Source organism: Caloenas nicobarica, chromosome 1 (genome assembly GCF_036013445.1).
Source record: "Caloenas nicobarica isolate bCalNic1 chromosome 1, bCalNic1.hap1, whole genome shotgun sequence".
In the NCBI taxonomy this organism is placed as follows: domain Eukaryota; kingdom Metazoa; phylum Chordata; class Aves; order Columbiformes; family Columbidae; genus Caloenas; species Caloenas nicobarica.
Window position 1 is genome coordinate 124,778,051 of NC_088245.1, and position 26,491 is coordinate 124,804,541.

Sequence of the window (26,491 nt, forward strand, 5' to 3'; positions counted from 1 at the left end):
AATCCTCTATGCCCACCTGAGGAATACAGACAGCATCACCTGCCAATCATGTTGGGAGGGGCAGGAGGATATTAGCTATTTCTGCAGAACGCCTTGAAACTAAAACTTGCTGTGCAATGCTCCTTTGCAGTTGCATGATAGTAGAGAAAGTTCTTGGGGTTCAAAACTGCTTGAGAAGGAAGGAGCAGCATAGAGGTTTTGAACTCTCATTCATTTTCTTTGTTCCTTTGGGGCAGATGTGTGCATTTACCTGCCTGTTTTGCTCAGTGGTGCTTTTTCTGAGTAGTTTAAAATACCTTTGACTTTCTTGACAGGAATTGCTTTGCCAGATCCCATGCTGGCCTGTGCCTTGAAATATCTGCAACTCATTCCCAGCAGTGACTCCAGATCCCACAGCACACCTAGGAGCTCTTCGGTTGAGCAAAACCTCTGCCATGGTTTAACCACAGCGAGCAATCAAACCCATGACAGCCGCTCGTTCACTCCCCACCTCTCCCTGCTCCTAAGCAGGGGAGAGAATCGAAAGCAAAGGAAGAAACTTGCGGACTGAGCTAAAAACACTTTAATAAAGTAACAAAACGCCACTAATGACAGTAAAGATAAAATAAAATATAAAATAAGCGATTCGGCGGGGGAGCTTTGCGCTGCGGCCGGCCCTCGGCTCCTCACAGCGGGACACGCACCGCACGGCCCCGGCGCGGCCCGGCCCGGCCCGGCCGCGGGGCGGAGGCCGCAGCCGCCGCTGCTTCCTGCCGGGGCGCGGCGCTTCCGGGGCGGCCTCGGAGGGGCGGGGGCAGCGGCATGGCGGGGAAGCGGCGCGGCGTGCCCGCGGCCGGCCCGCCGGCGGCCAAGCGAGCCTGCCGTGAGGAGGAGAAGGAGAAGAAGGAAGAGGAGGAGGAGTTCAACGGCGCCCGCTTCAAGGCGCTGCTGCGGGACCCCACCACCGCCGGGAAGGGTGAGGGGCCTGGGGGGTGCGGTGAGGTAAAGGCGTGCTCCGCCGGCGCGGCGGGGGCTGGAGCGGCTCCCCGGGGAGCCCGGGGACGGCGTGGGGATGATGATTGATGATGATGATTATTGATGATGATGATGATGATGATGACGGCGGCCGTTGCTGTCCCATTGCTACGTGCTGCTCCTCTGGGCCCCGGGCCCATCGTGAGGCGATGGCTCTCGGGTGACACTCCGGCCTCGCAGGTCTAGAGACCTTCGTCTCCGTTGCGAAGACGCTGCCGTCGCCTGAGGTGTATGATGTCGTGGAGGGATACGTAAAAATTTCCATGGAGTGTGCCGAGATCTTCAAACTTCTGGACGGGGAAAGGAAGCCTGAAAGTGAGGTAAGTCGGTCGTGTTATACAGGGCGTTTCAAAAAGATTCACCCAGTTTGGAGTCCCTGTATCTCCACAACCACGGAACTCTGACAGCCCGTACAGCTGGTGGAGGGAACATAGAGCATTTATAAAAAGGTTACTGAAACTTGATAACTCATTACACCGTTCGTAAATTTTTGTGTAATTGTAACACGTTGGGTCCATCTTTTTGAAACACCCTGTAGTTTAATGACTGGCAACATGCATCCAGGCTGGGAGAGGAACCGCTGAAGAAATGCTTTGCAGCATAAATAACTGATAATTTGGTATGGGTTTTGCTGTGTGTGTTGTTTGTGTTTGTTTGTTTGGTTGTTTTTTTGGTTTTGGGTTTTTTGTTTGTTTTGTTTGGTTGGTTTTTGTTTTTTTGTTTTTCTGGAAGTCGCAGTGGCAGAAGCACTGATCAAGTGGGAGATAATGTCCTTTTCAGTGCAAGGATGTTTCTGGATTTAATGATAGACACAACCGGAAGTCCTGCCAAAATCGAGCCGTTAAAGGTTCTTTAAATGTTATCAGAAGGCCATTTAAAAAGTAAGGAGGTCAACAGATGCAGTTAGGCAAACAAAAAAATAGTCCAGTGGAAGTAATTGTTTTCGATAACTAGACATCTCCCTGATACATCTGTATTTCTAGGAAGCCACTGGTAAAGTCAACTTCACTTTTCTTATCCAAGCTGGACACAATTTTTCCTCATCAGAATATGATGAATGAACTAAAGAATTTAAAAATGCTTTTCACTGTGAATACTGTGCCATTATTAGCTTAAATCTGCTTATAGCATAAAATTGGACGGTGTTGTTTTCAACTTCCGCTTGTCAGTCTTTGCGTTAAATGATCATTTTTGTCTGTGTTATGACAACCTGTGTCATGTTCAGTGACGTGCTTTCTTCAAGATCCTTTTACTTATAGAGACTAATAGTTTTAATGAATACAGTCCCAGTGCTGTGTGGACTCTGCACTCATCTAGGAGTTAATTGCAAGACTGGAGCAGCTCAGAGGGTTTTCTTCGGTGTGTTTCATTGTGCACTTACTAGCAGTTGTGTCATAAAGCATTGGTTTGTTAGCCTTTGCCTCCAGCTTGAAAAGGGCCTTCAAGATCCGTCAGCCTGCGCTGAGAATTGTGCTGCAGTCTGTGTTTGCACCCCTACAAGCTGTTGTGCATATGCAGACGAGTCATGCATGTAGGTCTCAACTCGCATGTGAAGAGGAGCCCTTTTTTACATTCAGTGTATTTGTCCAGGCCTTTAGTCAACATGTTGTCTTGGGCTTCCAGCGGAACTTGTCCAGTCATACTACTGAATTTCATGAGTTTAGCAATTGAAAAAAAAAAATGAGGAGTTGACTGGCCTCCTGTGGTTCTCTGGTCTTTCATATAGTATCTGTTTAGGGGCTTCCTTGAAAATTCACACTCTCAGAACTAATCCGTTAGAAAAGGAAGTGTTAATTTGGAAGAGAATTCAGAAGTTAACTTTGACTTCATATATGGAAGCTTTCCTCTTGTGATGGGGTTACTCTTTTTTTAATGGTGTTTGTTACTGTTTGCTCCACTAATAATTTCAAGCCGTACCTGATATCGGCAGATATTAACATATTTCTATGTCTTACAGATGATATTAATCTTTCAAGCATTAGAGGCCATTTTACTGAGGACAGCCAGTGACCTCTCCCATTTTTCTGTTGTGGGAATGAACATAGTCAAAAAGTTGATTCATTCCTACATGAGACTGGTCTATGCTGCTTTATATTCTGAAAATCACAGGTAAGTTTTCTTTGTACTGTTGCAGAGAATCTCTGTCAGTTGCTCTGAATTGATCCTGAGGGGCCGTCTGGGTCTTGCACGTGTGTGAGAGGAAAAAATAGAGACTGCATAGCTTGTCTTTCAGTCTTTGGACAGGCCAGAATTTTGTGCTTTTCAGTTCATGGACACAACCGTGTTTCCAGCATCACTCAGTTGATCTTACTGCAACAAACTTTTCAACTGTACATAGAATTCCAAAGATGAGTGGATAGGTATATTGTAAAGTCAGTTTTGAAACTATGCAAGATCTGCACTTCATTACAGCTTTTGGAGAAATCCTTCTAGAACCTGCATAGAGGAGGCTGCAGATTTCTGATGGTATATGCTCTGCTTTTTCTGTGCTACCTCTTTGGTGTGCAAAGGGATTTTATTATGGTGGTATTTCTAGATGGGATCTCTGCTTTAATCATACGGCTTTCTTACAGATTGTCCATGAATGAAACATGATTGACAGATTCCAAACCCCATAATGGTAGTGGCTGTTCAGATTATGGAGGTCTGCAGGCTCGTAGCCAATGGCCCTGTCATGTTCCTGTTGAAATAAATGGCAAACTCCCATGAATTTAGGAGTTCTTAAATTTTGGCCATTTCTTCCTTTTATCCTACTTTATAAAGTGAATATCCAGCCTCTCATTACAGCGTAATTTTTGGGAAGATTATAAATAGTCATTCCCTTTTCCCTTCTTCCCTCTCCCCTCCTTCCCAGTTGCCATTATCACTGCCTAAAATAATGTTTTTTGTTGTTTTAACTTCCATTCTGTTTTCTCAGACAAATTTTTCCAGTGGTCAGTAAGCAAGAGTCAAAACTGAGTGTAGATCTTGGGATTTAGTTTATGACAGGGTCATGCCGCATGCTTCAACTGAAGAAAACCTCTGTCATTCAGCTAAAACACACAAAAAATCAGTCTTAGTTTGGCCTGTGCTGTGTGTCCCCTTAACTTTAGCACCAGCTGGAACTCCTATGGACCTGCTTGTGGCAGTAAAGTGGAGAAACATTTGCATGATTGGGGGCTCTGTGCAAGACATAAGCTTGTAGAAATAGGCTGTTCACAAAGAAAATCTTAGTCCTTTGTGAACAGCGGAATAATGTGTGTTTGGCTTAAATCTGTATTGTGATGGTCATTAAAATGGTTGGTTACTTATTCAGCTAAAGCTCCCTTCAAGTGCAGCAAGAGCTTTGCGTGACCGGGGATGCTTTCCTAGCAGCTATCTTGATTGCTTGTGTTGGGACTGACTCAGAACTGCTTCATGCCTGAAGCTCCCAAAGGCTTGGGTGGGTGTTGGAGCTGGAATGGGATAATTTCTTTTACAGGAAAAAGGTATTTCTTTGAATTTTGATCTGTTGATTTGGTTGTTTGTGTAACTGTCATCCTGGAAATAACCTGCAGGTTTTCCTCTGCCTTTTGTTTTAGGATGAGCCGTGTGTGCCTTACCCTGTTGTCAGCAATGGTGGCTCAGGGACCAGATACAGCAAGGGATGTGTATAGCCATTTTGATTTCAATAATAAGCTTCTGCCTGGATTATTGAAAAAAAGATGTAAGAAGGTAAATTAAGCTGCTGTGTGCCATGCAATGCTGCACCATGGTGCCATCAGTTTTCTTCTAAGCTGTTGTCAGAGTCTCTTTACTTTTTTTTTTTTTTTTTTTTTTTTGTCTACAAGAGCTTGCCTCTTCCTTCTTGTCCTATGTCAGGCTGAAATGCTTCTTGATTGTTTTTAATTGCCAGCAGAACTGATCTATAGGGTAAGAGCTTCCCATCCACTTATATAAGAAATCCCCAGGGGATGTTTCTGAGTATTTGCAGTAGTGGGAGAGCTGGCCTACACCCTTGAGGTGCTGCTTTGTTTTCCATCCCGTGCTGGTCTTTCTCATCTTGTCAGGGTGCAGAGCTCCTCAGGATAACCTTGTTTTTACATTGCCTTGTAGAATTTACTGCAGAACATCAAAGTGCCTTGTCTGGTTCTAATAAGCTGTGATGAAATATAAATGTGAAGTTTTTGTGGGCTACCCTTTTAATGTCTAAAATGGAGTGAAAGGAATCTTAAACTCCTGAAAACTATTCAGTGGTGTGTTTGGGAAGAGCTCATTTTTTTTTTCAAATGCGTTTGGTCCCACTGAAATAAATTGAGGTTCTGCAGTTGTAGAAATGGAGAGAGTTCTTTGCCCAGTAGTAGTGCAGTCAGAGTAATTGCATTTGAAAATATAACCAGGAGATTTAAACAATCTCTTCGTGGAAATCCTTGAGTGAGTAGAAAAAGTCACTCTTCTTTTTCCAAAAGGAACTTTATTTCTTGTTTCCTCTCCATTTGCTAAAAATAATCAGAGCTGACTTGAACTAGTGTCTCAGAACAAGAATATTTATATTTCATTCCAAATAGAAGTGCATAATGAAGCCAATATTCTTTTAAATGCTGATAGATTGTTTCTAGTTTTTAAAGATGACTTGCAGAAAAAAGTGTACATTTGTGTTGGGTTTGTGCCACCCGTGGTCAAAAATGGGACTGTAAAAGGTGGTTTAGGGAAGAAAGGTGTGTGTTTGGTTTTTTGCCCTCTACTTGATTGCTTTATATATAAACCATTTAGGGAATGTCAGATTTCATGTTTTTGACCTTACTGCAGAGGTTGAAGAGTACCTCCACTCCTTAAATTAAAATGTTTGGATGCAGGTAGTCATTTGACCATAAGCTTATTAGATCTGCAAGTAAGGTACAAGAAAAAAGGTTTCTAGAAACAGATTGAAGATCATACTCTTGTTCAGCTTTCAGTGAAATTATTGTGTCAAAACTGGATATCAGAGATGAATTTTTAACGCAAAAATATCAGGCCCAAAGCTTACAGCAAAATCTCATTTCTTTCTCTTTATTTCTTCTTTCAACCCTTTCATGAGTCACTTCTCTCTTAAGTTTAGCCTAGCCAGTATTTTCTTTCAGGCATTTCTACACATAGCTTAATTTTGCACAATAAGTTTCAAAAGGTTAGAAATCATGTTCATATCCTGTGATCCTTTTCTAGGAAAAACTTTCATTACTTCCACTGTGCCTGAATTTGTAGTTTTATAACATACTAGCCCCTTTTTTAAGAGTTGGTTTGTTTTTTTTTTTTTGGCAGTCTTAGTTGCATGACCTGAGTAGCTGCATGAGCAGCTGTGATAGCTGAGGGATGTGCATAATGCACTGCAGCTCAAAAATGGCAACAAGAGACAGGAGTCCCCAAGACTGGCACTGCTCTGGAAGCCTGTGTAGTAAGGAGTTGCAGCAGCGCTGTCGTTGCCATTCTTGAGTGTTTTTGTGAATTCACCAGTGTACCAAGTGGTGCGGAAGTGAGGATGTTCAGTGATGTCTGTACAAGGGTTTGGCCTAAAACTACTGTTAATGTTTTCTTTTTTATTTACAGCCTGTCTCATATGTTGAGAATTCAAAAATAGGTGAATTAGGACACCTGCCTTTTTGATGTTAACTAACAGACTGTGGTCTGCTTAATGCAAGAAGTTTTTCAGATTAATATACTGTGGATGTATTGTATAGAAAAATGTGTATGGCTACATGCAACACGTTTATAGAAGTTGTTTAATTTACCTTTTTGTAGTACTTACAATGATAATCAATTGTTGCAGTATTAATTTTGTGGTTGTGTACAATCTGTATGCTCACAGTGCCTTTTGTTTTTTTTAGGGGAGACCTGATGTCCGTATGGCCTATATTCAGTTTGCTCTCTCGTTTTTAATTACTGGTGACAATGCAATCTTGACACAGGTGCTGGAACTAAAAGGTACAGCACAATTGCTTGTGTTGTTTGTTTGGTTTTTTTGGCGGAGTCTTTTATAGGTGATAATAAATATGAGCTAATTCAAAATATGAAGCACTTAAACTGTACTAAGATACAAAATACATATTTTTAATCTTAGTCCCTGAAAAGCTTTAAGCTTCTTCAGTATTCTAATGAGTGCCTCTTCTGCTTGAGAATAATGTTTGCTGTCTTCTAAAACTCTGCAAAAATAGGAAGCCCTTGGTGACACAGATGGTGACACAGGTAATATAACTTTGAGGCCATAGATTCAATAAGCAGAAAAAAAACTTCATGGCCTTCAGCCTTGCTCATAACACAGTAATAGTGGATATGTTGCATGAAAAGTATTTTTTAAAGTGTTAAAGACTGTGCATACCTTAGTATCCTTTCTATCCTCATGCAGGACAACTGTTGCGTACTGCATTAGACTGATTTTTATCAACAATTTGGGAGACCAGTATAATGTCCTTTGCATCCTTTATGGAGGCATCCCATGGGACTGCAGTCCAGGAGTGTGTTACACCCATGTCTCTTTGGGAGGGAGTCAAACAGGATCCAGGAAGTTGAATCTAACAGACACTTGATTAGCATTTGATCCCTTATGGGCTGAAGATAATGTAACACTTCTGTTGACTTCAGTGGTTTGCAATCTATTGTTGATGTTCCTTAAGTTGTGAATTATGACTCTTGGTAAAGCTATGAAAGAATTCAGAAAGGATCTAGAAATGCTCTAAAAAAATAGAAGTAATTAGCTGGCAGCATTTAATTTCTTCTATGATGAAGGAGTGAGAACCAGCCATAATGATCTACTTCTGTTGTTCATGCTGCCCTGGGGCTGCTGATTTCCTTTAATTGCTTGCAGTTGTTTAGGTCTTTCAGAACAGGGAATGGCAGTGCACACCTAGATCGAGTCAGCACAGCTGGCTTGCATTCCCCTGTGAGATACTGAAGTTCTCTGTGAACTGAAGTTTTCTAACTTTGGGATGCACAGGTGAGCCAAAAGATGAGGCATGTGGTTGAAGATGTAACCTCCAAACATCTGAGAACCACTCAGTGAAACAATTGTGAGTCCTTCAATAGAAAGGATAGGTATTTACTCAAGTTTCAATAGTGCACAGCACTCTGGGGCCCAAAATACATTTGAAGTTGACAGATGCTGTTGCAATAAGTGTTAATAACCAAGTTGACAAATTAGCTAGTTACAATGAAGGTAGGTTTGCCAGCATTACTTGTTCATCACTTTAACTACAGACACATTATCCTCCTGAACTCTGACTGCAGCCTTGTGGTTCATCCTTAAATATAACAGCATGGTAAATAATATGACATTGAAGAGAAATGGGTATGAATTCCCTGGAGCATTTTAGTATGAAAATAGCTTTCACGTTTTCATTTAACATTTGAAATGTCTTCTTAGATTTCATTCCAGATATTCTTCGCTCTGAAATAAAGGAAGACAAGGTTTCCACTGTCAATCTTCTTCTTTCCACACTGAAAACTAAGGTATGATATGCTCTTGAAACTGCATTGTCTCTTGTTTTTTGTTTTATTTGCTACTGGAAACAATTTTGCAGTAATTTCTCATAAAATGTATCGTTCTTTAAGATGTTGACACTGTGGTGCTGCAAGTTTTTCAGTGTGTCCATTACTGCTAATGTTCGTTCAAGGTTGATAGCTTGGCTGTATTACTGTTTCAGGAGAGAAGCTTGTTACGCTTTTCCAATGCCCTCCTTTAAAGGAAGTCATTGCATAGCTTGTACTTGGATGCTAATTTCAGCTCATCTTTAGCATGTGGTGTCCAGCACATTCCGATTGTTTCACTGGTTGTGATTGCATCAGTGCCAAGCCTGAAGGTCAAAAGAACTGGAGTCTTTTTGGTGCTTCCAGTGGCAGTAAGATTGGTCCTTCAATTAATGTGTCTCATGCTGAAAGGGGGAGGTCAGCTAGATTTGGTTAAGTTTATTAGCTCTGAACTAGGTAATGACATGCAGTATTCTTTGCAGGAGAAAAAGGATTGTGTGTGTTTTTAGTATGGAGACTGTGACACAAAATGGGTTTCTAGGAGCTGTCTGGTTGCAGCTGAAGGGTGTGCAGTACCGTTCCCCAACCAGCCTTGGCAAGGCTCTGTTGGGGCCACATCCTGTGGTTCTGGTTAGCTGGTCTTTGGACTTGCTTACTGCTAGGATGGAAAAGTTTCTGCTGCAGGAGATAAATTCGGTCAAAGTTACTTCTTGGTGGGGCAGAGGAAAAGGGAAGTCTTATCATAAAATTGTCTTGCCAAAATCAGAGAAGTTTTTGTGAAAAAGAAAGGGTACCTTCCACCTGGTATCTGAAAGTACCATTGGAGAGGTAAGTCTGCTCCTCTTTGAAGTTGTTTTTTCTGATTCTTTCATAGCAGACAGAAATAACCTTGTGATATAGCACAGTTGAGACAGAAAACTTGAAAGCAGGAATTGCTGAAAGGTGTGAGAGTTGCTTTAGTCTTGACTGCCTTTCCTGTGCTCTGTTGTCCCTTAGGTTCTGAGCATGGCAGTGCCTCTTTCACTGTGATGCACCAGCTTATTACTGCTGTGGGTACAGTAACTGCACCAGAGATTTATTTATATAAAAAATTTTTAAAATGCTTCTAGTTCCAGTATCTATGATTTTTTAAAATTTCTGTTTTGAATTACTGTTGCAATGTTGCACGAGCTGTCGTATGACCAATTGAGGAAAGGAAGAAAAAATAGTTTCAAATTTAGAGTGTAGCCGTAAGAGCCTGTCTCAGACTCACATTTTCCACAACTGACAATTTAAAGCCAAAAATATTATTTCATTTTTCTATTGCAATAACCTTGGAAGATGGAGAAAAAAGCTAACATTTAAATGTGAAATAAACCTCCCTGAAACTTTGTTTTCTAAATTAAGCTTTTCCCATGTGGGAATCATACATCATGTCGTGTTATGTTATTGGTGAAACCTAGCACACTGCATGACTCCTTCAGTTTAACAAGGAAGATGAGATGATGAGATTTAAACAAACAAGGACCGGATAAAACAGTAGGAGAACTTCTGAGAACTTCCTCCACTGTGTTTTCCCTTTCAGCCAAACTTTACTTGTAGCAGATCCTACCATCTGAACTGGTGGGTTTCCGTGATCCTAGTCTGTGGCTGTGCTACTCTAAATACATTCTGTGCTCTGTAGTTGAACTTGAAAGTCTGTCCTGCTCAGCATGTGCAGTGGAGTCCTATGGCTTCAACCATATCAAGGTGGGAGCAGGAGCATCTGAAAGAAGTGCTAACAGGACAGGCAGAACCTTCTGTCACTGTAGTGAGGAGAGCAAGCTGTGTCTGTACTGGAAGAATGAAGTTCATTGCTAATTTCCTGTTATTTTGTGATAACTTGCAATTAATAGTTGTTTGGGGTTTTTTCTCATTGTTTTCAGGTCGTTCAAAATAAAAATATCACCAAAACCCAGAAAGTGCGCTTTTTTACTGCAGACGTGTTGATTCACATTTCTTCACTTTACCGGTGGAATGGGATTACTGATGTCAGCCCTGGGGATTTAAAGGTCTGGTAACTTATTTCTTTGTACCTCCTAGTCCTTGTCCTGCGTTTCCCCCCGTGCCTCTCTTGCAGCCCACAGGCTTTGAAATAGCTCCCAGTTTCTCTAACCTTGAGCTACTCAAGAAGAGAACTGCAGTGCAGATCTGTTAGCCAGGGAGAAATGCGGCTTTCGGGTGAGAGTGCTGTATTCATTCCACAGCCTGAACAAACATTTTTCTCCATACGAGAATATATCAGGAGCAACGTTCTTGCCACATGCCTCATTCCCATCCTACACACTGATCTGATATGAGAGTGCCGTGGTTTAATACGAGCTAGCAATATAACCACAATAGCCACTCGCTCACTCCACCCCCAGCCCCCAAATAGAGAAGAGAATGGAAAGGGAGAAACTTGGATTGAGATAAACAAAGTTTAATTAAGTAACAAAATACTAATACACTACTACTAAATATATATCTATATATAATAGAATGTAAAATAAAAGATACTCAATGCAATTCCTCACAAACTGCAAGCGCACCGAGCAGCCAGGCCCAGGAAACAGCACCTGGTCCCGAACAGCTGGTCTTGGAGAGAGAAGAGAGAAAAAAGGTAGAAAGGCCCAGAGGCCTCTGCAGAACAGCAGGATGGCAACAGGCCAAACTAATGAAAGTCCCAAACTGAACTCCCCCGAACAGGTTTCTGTCACAGCTCCAACAAAGAGAGAGACAGTCAAACCAGAAGATCCTGACTCTCCTCAAATATGAAGCAAGACACTAATGGGATGGAATACTCTTGTTGATCAGTCTGGATGTCAGTCAAGCTCTGCCCTATCTATGCCCCCCCTTTCTCACTGTCTCACACCTGTGGGGAGAGCGCTCAGAATGTCCTTGGCTCCCAGACTAGAGCAATTAAAAACATTAAATTTTTTAATTTTAATTTAAATTTAAAAATTAAGAAATTAAAAACATTAACTCTGTGCTGGGGTGTTATCTCTTGTTTTCGAACTAAATTCAAGCAAGGATGGTGCTAGCTATGAAAAAGAGAGGTTTCTAACTGCATGAAGGAAAATTAATTCATTTTCAGTCAAACCAGCACAGAGAGCTAAACTCCCGAGATGGCTGCCAGCGTTTTCAGTTTGCACTGTTTGAGAGGCTGGCAGGATTTCTGAGGGTTGAGCCATTATTGATGCTACTGGTCCATGAAATCACATTCTTAAAGTCATAGATGAGACAAGGATCAGGGCCACAGCTGGTGGGTTAGTACTGCAGATATTTTGTCATCTCATAAACAGGTTATGTTTCTGCTTTTTTGCTTTTCTTAATCTTGTAATCTCTTTTTTTCCTCCTTTTCATTATGGGAACATCTAAGGTATGACTGTAAGCCCAGTGCAAAGCAGTAGAAAGGCTTCTGTGTTTCCACTGGGTATGGGCTGCAGACTTTTCACCTTTGTGTTGATTAACCCTTGGTCTTTAGAAGCCCAACCATTCTTCAAAACTTCCAACACTGGACAACTGCCTTCCTCTACTGGATGTTTATGGCTATGCCATTCCAATCCTGATATATTGTAAACACCCTCTGGAGGAGTTCTGTTTCTAGTAGTTGTCTGCTTGGAGCAATGCAAATCTGTGATCCTATTCGTAAATGTGCATTTCAGTTTTGAGTGATTTTAATTTCTTATAATTTCATATAGTCCTTGTGAGTCATATGGTTTGTGATTTCCCAACTGCAGTTGTCAAGAGACTTCTCATTCGTAGGGGTCTTGAGTTGTGCTGGAGTGTTGGCATATTTGGTGCGTTGTTGGCTCTCCATCTTTCTTGCCCTGTAGTAAAATTGTTCTGTCATCTACCGAATTGGCTCAAAAAGCATACCCATGCTTGTTTCATGTGTTTTATGCTGACTTTTGGTCTTTCTGAACTACCTCATAGTGAACCTGGCTTGTACGGTTGAAAGTTGTTTATTTCAGATTAAATATTAGATCCTTGACTTCAAAGTCCCAGGATGGCCTTGCCCAATTTATTCAAGTTTTATATCACTACTTTTCTTTAGCTTGACTTTTCTCTATTTTCTTCTGTCTAGCTTCTTAGCAAAAAGCCCCAAGGCACTAATGCCCTGCAGATAGTACATGTGTTCCTAAATTCAATAGGTTTACTTTCCTTGAAACAAAAAATATTGTAATATTTAATACAGAAATTGAAATTTGTCATGTTAATCTGAACAAAAGTCAAACTATCTTTTAGCATTTTTATATAAAAAGAGCTTCATAACATTAAGAGTGAAATTGGTGTAATATTTTCTTCCGTGACAGCAAAAATCGTATGCCTTTTTAACTCCTTTTTTGGTTTTTATAGCTGACCCAAGGTTCTGAAGAGGTGGGAAAGGTGATGGTACGGGAGCTTGTCCATAATTTCTTAATGGACCTCTGCTGCTCTCTGAAACATGGCATAACTTTCTATGATCCAAGTCTTGGAACTTCTGGCAAGTAAGTCACCAGACAGCTGAGATTGTATGTGTGCTCTCTGCTAGGAACAAGGGGGACCTCACTAGTTATCTTGTCTGTACTTCTAGGCCTTTGCCAGTAACTTCACTGAACTTCACTGCTCCCCTTTCTCTTTCTTCTGCGGCAGAAAAAATGAATATGTTGAGTCGTTTTGGTTTTATCTTTTCAATAGCAAACTATGGGATCTCCTTACACCTCTGCGTACTAGAGAGCACCCTACCCTGTTCATAGGGGCTTAGGCCACAGTCGTGTTTCTCTGAGCCATCTCTGTGAATAACTAGATAACGTCTCTTATTGTAAGGTGTGATTTTGGACCATATATTTTTTTGGTTTTGAGGGGAAAATAAAGCATCAGAGCTGCAGTGTAAACCAGGTGGTAGTAAAATATCTAGTCTAATTTGCTTTTTGTAGAACCAGATGTGGTTTATCCTGGATTTTGACAAAATGTCAACATTGGTTTCAGTAGTGTCAGAATTTGACCTGCAACACTTAACCTAGAAGCACCTGTTTGCCCTGCTGTTTTCATTTGCTAACTAGTTAAAATATGTGTTCACTGAGATTATGATGGATAGAGAAAACAGAGACTCTTGTAATTCCATGGAGGAGTTCTCAGAGGATGAGTTTATACTTCCACATTAGGTGGACAAAGAAGGTACTAGATTGTAGTAGTGGGTACTAACACTGAGTGATGCTAGATCAGATTGTCTCTTGCCTTGAGCAAAATTTTAGCTGGTATTCGTCTGGTATCTGCAATATTCTCATTTGCTTAGGGACATGCAGAAGTAAACTTAAAAAAGAGGACTGAAAGACCACAGAAAATACTTGCAAGTTTAATGTTTTAATTCTACATTTTTAGCTTTGTGAAGTTTGGTTAGAATATTTCTGAAACATTGTGGGTTTAATTAAAAGTAATTACTCTTCGTTATGCAGAAAACCTGGAAGTAAATTCAGTTCTTACTTTTCTGAGTATAAACTTGGAAATTATGCCAGTGGTGTGAGATTATGCCAGTGGTGTGTCTTGTCTTGAATTTACCCCAGCAACAGTTAGAGGAGTTGCGGAGTTAGCATTGCTTGTAAAGTATCGAAATAGGGATTTATTTTTAAAAGTTTTTTTTTTTTTTGTCTTCAATAGGGGAGGAAATATGGTGCTTCTGCGCTTTCTGCTTGGTTTAAAAACTGCAACAGAAGATGAAATGGTTGCTGATCTCATGGTGAATATTCTTAAAGTATGCCCAGATTTATTGAATAGATACTTTAAGGAGACCCACTATTCCTTTGTTCCTAGACTGAAGTCAGCTTGGATGGACAATATAAAGTTACTCAAAAAGGTAAGAGTATGAATGATGCACAACACCTCTCCAGTAGTGCAGAATTACACAAAATTGTAGTAGGAAAGATGGTAAAGTCAAACGTTCCTGACCTACAGAAAAGTTACCAAGCAGAGGAACTTGGTAGTAGATTGGTAAGCCTGCCTTTGATTGCTTTTGTTACAGACAGATATTATAGTGCCAGTCTTTTGTAAAATTTGTTACAATTTGGGTACTGTGCAGTACAGAGCCCGGCCAGCCTGTGGTGTGGCTCTGTTAGGTATAAACTAACTCTGAATTCATGTTCTTAGCTGAGGTCTTCCTAGTGACAATGAACAAAATGTCACTGATTTTAGAGGAACTAAGCTGAGGATCAGGGAGTGGTGTTTTTTTGTTTCAGAAGCAGCTGTTCTGTGTCAGGGGAAATTCATATCTGAAGATGTGTTCACAGCTGTAAAGGCACAGTGCTTTAGAGTTTATTGAAATCACTAAAAAAGCAGACAGGCACAATATTTCACAAATAATGATTTTTAAAACAAGCCAGTTCAGCCCTGGGGAAGTTAGGTGACTGGAGTTTAAGTGAGCTAAACAGGAAGGACTTAATGGTTCTGAAATAACACCATCAATTACTGTAGTTATGTTAGGAAAGGACCAGCAGGATGCTGCTGAATGTCAAGAATGGTAAATGGAGGGGATGAAAATGCTATCCTGTTTTCTGTGGGTCCTGAGGAAAGAGAGCCACGGCTTAGAGACACAGCTGCTTTAAAAAGTGTAGATGTAGAGTTGGAAGGTCATTTGGTAAAAAGCCATGCTCGAAGCAGGAGGCTCTGTAAACATTTAACTAAACTGGGCAGGAAAGAATTGGCATAAGAAGCAGTGGGAAACATCACATTGATGGTACAGGTTTTGAGGTGCAGCAACATAGAAGCTCAGCTGGAAAAACCTTTTGTCCTTTCTGAGTGTTCCTCTGACTCTTTGCTTTAGCTTAAAATTGGCAAGTAGGATTTGCAGTCTGTTGAAAAAGGGTGGCCTTTAGCAGTGGTGCAGGTCACATACAGATGTTCCAATTAGTTGAGCAGGAGTCCGGGGGATGCTCTGTAGCATTTCTGCATAAAACTTGATATTTAATGCCATCATTACTTTAGACAAGTCAAAGCCCTTCTGTAAAATGCTCCCTAGATTAAACTGTTATCTCCGAGGCTATTGGAGATTGATTAAATTGTTATTTTTATTTCAGATCTATGAGGCTCAACCGGAGATTTCGAATTCTTTTAAGACTTCAGAGTTTATTCCTCTTCCCAAGTTGCTTTCCATGGTGATGGTAACAACAGTCCCTGCAGTGTGCAATAAAATAGTGTTCACCCAAGGACTAAATGTAAGAACAATCTATAGTATTTCAGTGGATTTTTCTGTCCTCGTTAATACCGTTTAAATGTGTGCTCGTCCATACGTTTTATATTGTCTGTCCCAGCATAAAGCTGGTTTGGGGAAGCACTGGGAAATGGATTAAAACCCAATACCACTGCTTTCAAGAACCATTCACAAGCACCAGCTCTGCCAGTGCTCACTAGTGGTTGAGGCTGGGAATCTGAAAACCTACAGATTCTTTCCTGCAAGCCAAGGTTTAGGAAATAATTAATTCATTAACAAATTTTAACATATATTCAGAGTACAGATTATGTGCAAAGCATAAGAGGAAGTGATGAAATGTAACCAATTTAACTTCCTTCTTTTAGTTACCTAGCACAGTAGTGAAGCACAGCATACTGTCACTTGTATCAATGGTTCTGAGAAGAGCCCTGAAGAATATTGAGTACTGTTTGAATGAAGAAACTTGGCAAAAGTCAGAAATATACACACTGTCGATGATGCAGGAATTCGTACAGCTGTACAGAGAAGCCGTCAGCAAGGTACAAAATAAAGAGAAAATTGGGGTATAACGTGGGTAATTTTGCAGCAGATAACTATTCCTCTGCGCTTTTTCCACAAGTGGTTATGGCTTGGAAGCCCAGAGGTAGTATCTTTGGGCAAGGGGAGGGGAAGGCTACCGGTTAAAAGGTGTTACTAACTAGTGTGATAGTAGTCTACATTTCCTAACAAAGCTGGCTGATGGAAATGCAAATAAAATTTTGTTGTGAGACAAATTTGTTACCTTGGCAGCTATTGTGCTGCAAATGAATTCCAAGAGCAGGCTCTCTCTCTCCAAGAGCAAATTATCCTCTTGGTTCAGGTAAATTGTAGCCAGCAGAGTTCATTCCGAGTAAGAAGTTACAAGACGATGTAGCACTTGGATTGAAAATATACCATGAGGATGAAGAACCAAACATAATTTTTTTACAGGAAACTTTTTGAGTAAGATGTTATTTCCAGTATTTATGTTTTACAGAAGTGAAAGTACAGTAGTTGATTTGAGATCTTTTTCTGATTGCATTTAAGATTCATTCCAACCTTTGTCAAGAGCAGCAAATCCTCGTATTGGTTGTGAATATTTTTATCACAGTAGCTTTGTCTCACACAGGAGAGCTATTGCAATTCACTGGTTTTGCTTCTAGCTTTTACCAGACATGAACAATATAGTGGCTGTTTGGCAGTCCCTTCTGAAGCAGGGAAGAGAGCACCGTGATGGCCAAGAGGAAAAAACGAAGAGTGATATCTCCACTGTGAAGGCAATGACTGAGACAGCAGAAGCTGCTGAACAGCATGGTAGGCAAAGCAGGTGGAGTTACCCCTTCCAACGTATGTGTGAACGGGTGTTGTGAAGTCCTTATCCCGTGTAAGGTAGTTAACTTCAGCAGAGTCCAGATGTCACCAGTGCATTTACTGTTCATCTTTGCTTTGTTCAGTTCTTTGGGCAGTTTAATTCTGACCAGTCCCAGAATTGCCTAAGAGCACAGTTTGACAAATAGGCTGCCATTGCTACTAGGAGGTTAAGCAGTTTGCCTTTCTGCTGTCACAGTATCACAAATGGTTGAGGTTGGAAGGTACCTCTGAAGGTCATCTTGTCCAGTCCCCCTCCCTAAACCTGGTTGCCCAGGACCATGTCCAGATGGCTTTTGGATATCTGCAAGGATGGAGACTCCAACCTCTCTGGGCAGCCTGTGCCGGTGCTCGGCCACCCTCACAGTGAGAAAGTGTTTCCTGATGTTTGGAGGAAACCTCCTGTGTTTCAGTTTGTGCTCATTACCTCTGAACTTAACCCTCCCATTCTTGACCCTTTTACAATAGTAGGAGTATTTTTCAGCCACACGATAAAACAGGTAGGGAATGTGATATGTCTAAAAAATAATTTTTGGAGGGATTTTAGTTTGGCCAACCTCTTTTATCATGAGATCATTTTTTTTGAAGCAGTTACTGTGACTGCACAAATGCTTGTGTTGCTGTAGCACAGAAGTAGAAACGTGTGAGTGTTGGAAGAGGGAGAGAGGGTGGGAGTGAAGGCTTCAGTTTTCCTCTCTCAAAAGCAGTGTCACTCCTGAAGGACTTGCTTTCATAGTCCCTTTGCAGAGAACTTGAAGTTTTAGTACTCTGTGTAGCTTGGCTAGCAGCCTGCAATGTTTTACTTTACAGACTAAAGATTAATCTACGGCCAGTTTCATGCCCTTCATGGGACATATTCCACAGTGAGACTTCCTGGAGCAGAGTGTTTCAGTGTGTGTCTTATGCGTTTGGCTTTGGGCAACAAAATAGTTGTCAGTGCTGACACTTCAAGGCTCTTTATTTGGAGGATGCCTGCTGAAACCAATGGGGTAGCAAATCTTTACTGTAGCTGTATTTTTTCTGCACACTAGGGTGATAAGACTGTATCGCTTTCTCTCAGCCCACCTTTTACAGCTTTATTTGCACTTTGGCCACTAGAGAATTCTTTTTTTTAATGGGAGTTGAGACTCAGGCAAACAAAGTTTATGCATGGCATCCATCCAGTTCTTCATAGCTCCCTGAGGGAGATCCAGTTAACAGGGAAAAAGTAGGTGCTAAAAAAAGTTTTGGCTGCCCTTTGCTTATTTTGCTTCCTTTCATTAGTGACTGGATAACAAGTAGCTTTTATGTGTCCTCATGTTATGAACTAAAACAATATTTAGCTGCTCAAATAGCTTTTCTTAAGAAGTAAATGGCTGCCTTAGCTGCGGTTGGTGTTTCTCTCATACGGATATTTGTTGTCTTCCTCTCACTAAGAGGTCACATGAAGAAATTATTATTCTGAAAGAGAGAAGGGAAAGAAAGAAATCTTTAACTGAAGTAATAAATTAGCCTACTGTTTCCTACACTTCTGCAGTCCAACCTACTGGGCATTAGGTAAAAATAGTGTCCCTGAAAACCAGCAGTGTGACCATATCCTTTTCTTCACTTTTTTCTGTTGTTCAGCCTTAAATTGAACAGCAGTGGGACTGATTGGATTCTTCTAGTGAGTGTTGAAATGTTGAGGTCATCTTTTATATGTGTGAGCGTTTTAGAATCAAGTTAGAAATGTCAGCTGCTAATTTAAGTGCTGAATAAGCTGATTTAGTTTTAAAGTATTCATGTAGGAATGCTGGGGAATGAAACTGGAGATTCCATGGTTTTTTGCCTTTCTTCTTGTTAGCGAGGAAGATACCTGATCACCTCATAGTCAAATCTATTGGAAATATAGTTAGTAATTCTCATGTTTGATAATGTAGGTGCTACACTGTGCTCTCTTGGTATGAAGGAGAAACTGATTATGTCAACACTTTGTTTAGGTCCAGATGATGCTGAGACACTGTTTCTGAAAGCTGCACTGCTTCAGGTCATATGCCTTTATCAGAAGGTTGTGCCCCACTTGGTAGCACGGAGCAACTTCGATTTTAGCAAGCTGCTAAAAGGTATGTGATGGGTATTTCTGTTACCTTCATTGCTTTCTCTGGCTATTTACAAAGTCTACAGCAGAAGGGAATGTTTGCTCTTGTGTGTAAATAAAGAACTGTTTTCTAAAAATAACTCATTTTAGTTTCTTCATTGCATTGGCATTTATTGTTGCTATTTCTGCAGTGCTCTGGCACTCTGCCCTCTTAAATTCCTTAGCTGCTTTGCTGCACTTGGTTGTTTTAAGTGCTACAGTCTTCCTCTTTGTGTGTCATATTCTTGCAAAAATCTGGTTTTTATGGGGTTTTAATGCTAATGTTTCTGAGGAGGATTTATGTCCACCTCTTAATGAGATTTCGAGGTGTAATTATCCTAGACCTATGTCAACAGTCTGACATAAGTAAATTATTTCCAAACTTATTAGCTGCAATGGTACAGATTTGTTTAACAGGACGGTTCACAGAAAGTTTGGGGTGGGGGAGAAGGACATACCAATTCACCAGTCACCTCTGGAAAATTGTTTAACATTCAAGTTATTTTTCTGTTTGCTTTGTTTTGAATTATTTTATCATAGTTTGACAGTGTGTAGGGAGAAGAACAGCATTCCTTATGGTATTATCTCTTGTGGAAAATCTATATGAGGAAGCACTTTGGCAATATTGTTGTATTTTTGTCTCTGATGTCATATTCATGGAGGGTATATCATACAGCAGAAGTAAATGGAGATGTTCTGTACCTGCAAGGATGATGAGCCACAAATTATGGACTGTGGGCAAGATCCTCCAATACTGTTTGTGGTACAATAAATGCAGCCATTTTAAATTGAGGCTGGAGGAGAAAGCAAAATGTTTGGACATCATTGCTGTCTGTGGGCCACCAGAACTTGCAGGCTACCAAGCTAGAGAATCTATCTGTGTTTTAGTGGTTTAGGCAGGTCTGGGATGTGTAGGAAGGGGAGTCATGTAAATGCCTCAGTTAAAGTCTGTCGGGGAAAAAAATCATAGAATCATAGAATTGTTTAGGTTGGAGAACTTTAAGATCATCGAGTCCAACCGAAAACCTAACACTGCCAAGTTCATCACTAAACCATGTCCCTAAGAACCTCATCTACATGTGTCAAGTGCCTCCAGGGATGGCAACTCAACCACTTCCCTGGGCAGCCTGTTCCAGTGCTTCACAACCCTTCTGTAAAGAAATTTTTCCTAATATCCGATCTAAACCTCCCCTGGAACAACTTGAGGCCATTTCCTCTCATCCTATCGCTTGTTATTTGAGAGAAGAGACCAACACCCTCCATGCTACAATCTCCTTTCAGGTAGTTGTAGAGAACGAGAAGGTCTCCCCTCAGCCTCCTTTTCTCCAGGCTGAACAGCCGCAGCTCCCTCAGCTGCTCCTCATCAGACTTGTGCTCCAGACCCCTCACCAGCTTTGTTGCCCTTCTCTGAACTCTCTCCAGCACCTCAATGTCTATCTTGTAGTGAGGGGCCCGAAACTGAACACAGGATTTGAGGTGGGGCCTCACCAGTGCCCAGTACAGGGGGGACGATCACTGCCCTGGTCCTGCTGACCACACTACTCCTGATACAAGCCAGGATGCTGTTGGCCTTTTTGGCCACCTGTGCGCACTGCCGGCACTGCAAGGTCGTTTTCCAGCCACTCTTCCCTGAGCCTGTAGCGCTGCCTGGGGTTGTTGTGACCCAAGTGCAGGACCCAGCACTTGGCCTTGTTAAACCTCGTTAAAAACCTTGTTAAATACAATTGGCCTCAGCCCAATGATCCAGCTGGTCCAGATCCCTCTGTATGGCCTTCCTACCCTCCAGCAGATCAACACTCCCACCCAATTTGGTGTTGTCTGCAAACTTAGTAAGAGTGTGCTCAATCCCCTCATCCAGTTCATTGGTAAAGAGATTAAACAGAACTGGCCCCAATACTGAACCCTGGGGAACACCACTCGTGGCCAGCCACCAACTGGATTTGGGTCCATTCACCACAACTCTTTGGGCCCGGTCCTCCAGCCAGTTCTTTATCCATCGCAGAGTACACCCATTCAGGCCATGAGCTGCAGCTTCTCCAGGAGAATGCTGTGGGATACAGTGTCAAAGGCTTTACTGAAGTCAGGTAAAAAACATCCACAGCCTTTCCATCATCCACTATGCAGGTCACCTTGTCATAGGAGGAGATCAGGTTGGTCAAGCAAGACCTGCCTTTCATAAACCCATGTTGACTGGGCCTGATGACCTGGTTCTCCTGTACATGCTGCATGATGTCACTCAGGATGATCTGCTCCATGACTTTCCCTGGCACCGAGGTTAGGCTGACAGGCCTGTAGTTCCCTGGATGCTCCTTCCAGCCCTTCTTGTAGATGGGTGTCATATTTGCTAACCTAAAAAAGAGGCTTTAAACAAAAAAACCCTTTGAATCATCTGTCTCATGTAAGATTTTTTTTCTCCCTTTGACAAAGTAGATTTAATTGGTTTATATACTCAGTGACTCACTGAATCGCATATCCCGTTCATCCCGTTATTTCTTGCGTCGGTCTGCTTTTTTCAAAATGAACAGAAGCTGGACACCTTTTTGTGAGGCAGAAATCTCTGTGATGGTATGTTTTGTTACAGTATGAAATAAAAAGTTGAACAGGATGGAAAATAAAGTGTCGTTATCCAATAAATGTAATGAAGTAAGCCTGGATATTAACTTTGATGAAAGATGATATGGAAGAAAATGATGGTGTAATTTAATCCTGAAACTTCCTTCCCTCAGATGCCAGCTTCAGAATTCTGTCATTCCTTCTCCTCACCCTGATTGAAACATACACTCCAAAGGCAGGATGTTTTTCTACCTTGTAGCAATATGTGCTTTTCACATCTGATGCAGCTTTATTGTTTGGTCTTACTGTAGGCTAGACTTTGTAGCGATGCTGCATTTTAAAAATCTGTTGTTCTCTCTCTACTGTGGGCCACAAGGGTACTACACAGACTATGAAAGACACACTGACATCAAAGCTTTATACAGCTCATCCCTGTACATAGCTTAACTGCAGTTAAAGTGTGGGCAGGTCAATTTTTGTAGCACACTGCAAGGGTCGCTGCACAGCTGTGAGGTGAATAATTCTGGGGCTATCCCAAAGCAGTTATTGTAAGCAGATGATAAAAGTGATGTAGAGACACACACATGTCAAGTTCCATTGCCTGTAGCAAATAACATAACTGTATAAGCATTAAGATTTGCTATCGACTCAAATTCTGTGTTTTGATCTCCAGTTTGTCCATCCTCTTTACTTCCTGTAGGACACAGCTTTTCAAGGTCGCTGAGAGTGATAGAGATTTTGTATTCCCGTGCACCAGTGATGGCTTGTGCCGGGTGGGTGTTAGACTTTCCCTGCTAAGGGGTGGATTCCAGCCTTAGATTGGCTAAACATAACCATAGTTTGTCTGGGGATCTGATGGTATGAAAATTTGTGGATTGTCAGCTTATGTCACAGTGGTGGTTTAAAACTCTAAATGGTTAGTGTTCATGAAATCTCAGGAGGATACACCAAATTGGAGTTGATTGTGTTGCTTTGAAACCTCAGGTATTGTCACTGAGAAGGGCCTGCGAGAGGAGGTCCCTCCTGTTCTGCAGCACCATATACTGAAAGTGGCTTTGGAACTTCCCGCGAATAAATTTGCCTGGTTCAGAGTACAGGTAAGAGACTTCAAGGCAAATTTATGTTTCTGTGGCCTATTGTCCTCAAATCTTTACATCTGGCACTGCCTAGTTTTAAACTAGTCCCAGTCCAGTCATTTTAGGAGGTGACTCTTTTGTAAAACCAGTAGGAATTAGAGTCTTAGCATTAGTGAAGAATCCCTTCTGAGCTGAGAGCTTTTCTACAAGGACAGAAAACTTTGCCTCCCTGAAGTGGGCTGGACAAGGTTTCTTCAGCTCTTCTTGTCCTTGGAGAGGGGCAAGACTGAGAATTCGCTGGTTTCCACTTGTCTGAAAATCCTAAGATTTCAGACCAAGGAAATGAGCTGTTGATGGGAGCTATCCTGCCCATTCCCAGAGAAAATTCTGGCACTTGTTAAGTCTGTCCCTCCTCTCCATTTAATTACTGGGAAGCCTTCAGGGCACACACTCTTCTCTTTACTGCAGGCCTGTAGAGCAAGAAAGCTATAGAGAGCCTGCTTTTCATATCTGGAGAGTAGGCCTGGCTTTGTGGGGAAGCAGAGAGAGACCCGTGGGTGTTGTGACTGTGACCCTGCCTTGGCAGAGACTTTCTGTCCTTTCCAGTTGGCTGTAAAGGAAAACTGAGGAAAAGTTTAGAGCAAGTAAAGGAAAACATGGGAACAGACAAAGAAGCTAAAGTATTTTCTTGTGACTTTGGCCTTCTAGTATAGACAAATTTTAGCAGAAAAGGTAAAAGTCAAATCTGGCAACGTTACAGAGGGTTACAGTTGTCAGATATCAAGTGCAAGTCAGTGAGAAAAGTGGGGGAGGTGGCTGAAGGATTGTCATTTGATGTTCAGAGAGCGTTCAGCATACCTGTGACTTTCGTTATTTTCCTCTTCTTTAGGGATCAGTCTCTTAAATGATTATATTTCTTATTCAGACACTACTGGTAGGAAATCTGAAATCCTGGGGATAACAGAAATAGAAGTAGGATGGATGATTGGGGAGGAAGGTGGCTGTATCTTGGACCCTTGTATTAGTTGGTGTTTCTGTTGCTCTTCTACTCTTCCACTTTCCAAAAAAGCCATTGTACTCGTATTCCTGGATCACTGAATGTAGTAGTATGAATTATCCCATTCATTTCTGGCCTTGGTATTTTTGAGCAGGTCTTTAAAATAACATACTTTTAATACATATCTGCTTCAGTGCAACATAACCCTGTCCAGTGTTGCTATACTGGGAAATTTTAATTTATTTTTCTTTTAGGATGTCTCTGAGACAGAGAAGGTGTCTGGTGAAAAGTCAGTATTCTATTTACTGATGAAAATGTTTGTTACAAGTAACCATTCTCATCTTAAAATTTCAACCAAAAAACTGATCATCAAGGTAAGTGTTTTGTCTGAAATATCAGGATATTCACTATATCCCATTGGTCTAAAATTCCTGTATCCTAAAATTTTCCTTAAAGCAGATACCTTTACTGCAGTTGTGTGGCCAACAGTTATCTTTCCTGTTTTCCATGGATGTTCTTGGAAATTCCTGTAAGATAATGATGTATTGGCTAAATATTCTATGAAATTAAATGCTGCCAACTGAATTTGCTGCAACAGTTGATGAAATAACAAAGAAAATGTCTTCAGTGTTTGCCTATCCCCCCAGCCTGAATGAATTCCAATGCTGTAATAAACCGATGTAGTTAGTACTTGCAAAGATCTTGACATTGATCAAAAAGAGATTATTTCTGGTCTTTCTATTTTATCCTCCTTTATTTAATCTGTACCTCATCACTCTAGCCTTCCTAAAGCCTTAGCTGGTTTGCTTTTGGCCTTGCAAAATAGTCCTGTTTGTTACAGTCCGATATGAGCTCTGATGCAGGGAGTACTTTTGTCTTCAAAATGCATTAAAATCCTCTTCTGTGCATTTAGATAAGTTATCTGACTTTTCAGAAGTGCTGATCAACTACACATCTCATGAGGGCACCAGCAGCTGTCAGTTTCAGTATCTTTTTTTTAAAAACTGGGCATATTTTAGTTATCTAAGTAGAGACCTTTGCCAGAAACAAACCCAACCAAACAACTGTCCCCTCTGACAGATAATCCAAAAAGTTGTTCGAAGCCCTGAACAAGGCTCCTTGTGTGGTGTCCCATAGTAGTAGTGGCATGCAAGTTTGTATACATCTTTGTGCATTTAATTTCTGCATTTAGTGTCAATCACAAAGTGCAGTTGTAACATCCAATCCACTACACTAAAGCTGGCTGAATTAAGGTGACTGAATTAAGTTTTAGTTGCCCTTGATCCCTGCAAGGGGTTAAAGGCAGGTTAGCTTTGTCTCACAGCAAGGAATATCTCAACTAAAATCTACCCAGTACAGCTTTTCTAGTGTATTTGGATTCTTCTGCTGAGTGGAGACGTGGGCTGCCTGACTCATTCTTGTTTCCTCTTTTAGATTCAGTCCATTTCATTTTTTCTGAAAAGAATACAGGAGCAGTGAAGTTAAGGCAGTTATGTCAGCAGAAAGACTGCTAAGAATAGATGTTAATGAGTGCGTTTTGCTTATTTTTCAACACAGTGCCATATAATCGGAAGGCATGTTTTTGGATTTCACATGCTGTTCCTGCCTGTTTTCACAAGAGCTGCGGGTGTATTTTCTATTTTGAGACTCTGCCAAAAATAGTTTATTATTTAAAAATGAATCCTTTTTCTTTTTTTTCCCTTTCTTTAAATGAATTATCCTGTCAGATTCGTGTAAGCAGTATTGTTATTTTTATAGCTGATGGTGGTATACACAGAGTAAATGTAGAACAAATGAGCTGTGATAGCTTCCTTTGTATTTTGTGTGTGGGGAGAAACAAAAGCACAGATTCATCCTGTGTAATTACAGTTATCTAACATAGGTGTTGGAGTTAGGAAGCTGGTCAAGGTTTCTTCTGTTGTTTAGAGTGAGGAGCAGGTGGTTCTACCACTGTGCCGTTCAGATTGCCTGTCATCTGGATTGTCCTTCAGACAGATCTTCCTCCTTCTCCTCTTCTCCATCCTCCTCCTTTCTTTCTTTTACAGACAGAGCACAGAAATCACGAAGTTCCTAATTTAGGTGCCACAGATAAGGGCCTGAATTTAGATAGCATGGAAGTGGGAAAAAAATTCTAAATATGTTAATGTCTGTTACTTGATTGTGGTAAAATTGTGTCTACCTCACCACCCACAGCAGCCATGAGTATGCCTACGCTACTCTCTGGACCTTGCTGTGTTGTGACCCACTGTTCATTTATTTGACTGTTTACCCATCTGCTCAAGTCTTCTAAGCACAAGGTGCCTGATTTAGATTTAATTTAGGAGTGATTTTCCTTTATATTACATCAATAGTTTTCAAAAGCTGACCTACAGGCTATTTTTAAGGGTATGGTTCTTTTTGTTTCGTGCTATAATGGTATAAAGATGTTCAACCCTCTTAAAGCAGTATAGCCTGCTCCCCTGAAATTGTAAGAATAAGATTTAATGAGGTGGAGGGAACAAGTGCTCTGTGTCCAGGCAACTTTGATCTCAGTAAGGCTTTTGCCGACTGACTGCTGACAAAAGAAGAATGTGCTTGGACCAAAAGTCCTGCCGGCCTTTATCCTGGCTCTTACCTTTGGCTGTGCCGTGGGGGCACCTTCCTTACCAGTGTGTGAGACAGTGTTGTAGCCCTTGTTGCAGGGGAAACATCTTGTATTTCAGGCCATGTGATGGGTCAGAGGACACCCT

At 41.2% G+C, this 26,491-nt stretch overlaps 1 protein-coding gene across 2 annotated transcripts in view; it reads left to right on the forward strand.

Moving 5' to 3' along the window:
- Positions 1-785: 785 nt before the first annotated feature.
- The window catches only part of URB1 (URB1 ribosome biogenesis homolog), a 56,503-nt gene continuing 30,797 nt past the window's right edge, over positions 786-26,491 (forward strand). The window contains exons 1-15 of one of the 2 annotated variants that reach the window (XM_065650835.1): positions 786-955; positions 1,195-1,334; positions 2,972-3,123; positions 4,575-4,707; positions 6,834-6,930; positions 8,366-8,451; positions 10,374-10,499; positions 12,829-12,959; positions 14,110-14,305; positions 15,522-15,659; positions 16,021-16,194; positions 16,837-16,987; positions 19,000-19,122; positions 22,674-22,786; positions 24,017-24,136. In XM_065650835.1, coding sequence (XP_065506907.1) covers positions 802-955; positions 1,195-1,334; positions 2,972-3,123; positions 4,575-4,707; positions 6,834-6,930; positions 8,366-8,451; positions 10,374-10,499; positions 12,829-12,959; positions 14,110-14,305; positions 15,522-15,659; positions 16,021-16,194; positions 16,837-16,987; positions 19,000-19,122; positions 22,674-22,786; positions 24,017-24,136 — 2,034 coding nt within the window. In that variant the 5' untranslated portion in view covers positions 786-801. Of the gene's footprint in view, positions 956-1,194; positions 1,335-2,971; positions 3,124-4,574; positions 4,708-6,833; positions 6,931-8,365; positions 8,452-10,373; positions 10,500-12,828; positions 12,960-14,109; positions 14,306-15,521; positions 15,660-16,020; positions 16,195-16,836; positions 16,988-18,999; positions 19,123-22,673; positions 22,787-24,016; positions 24,137-26,491 lie in introns of those variants that run through there. The other variant, XM_065650844.1, reaches the window with a different exon arrangement.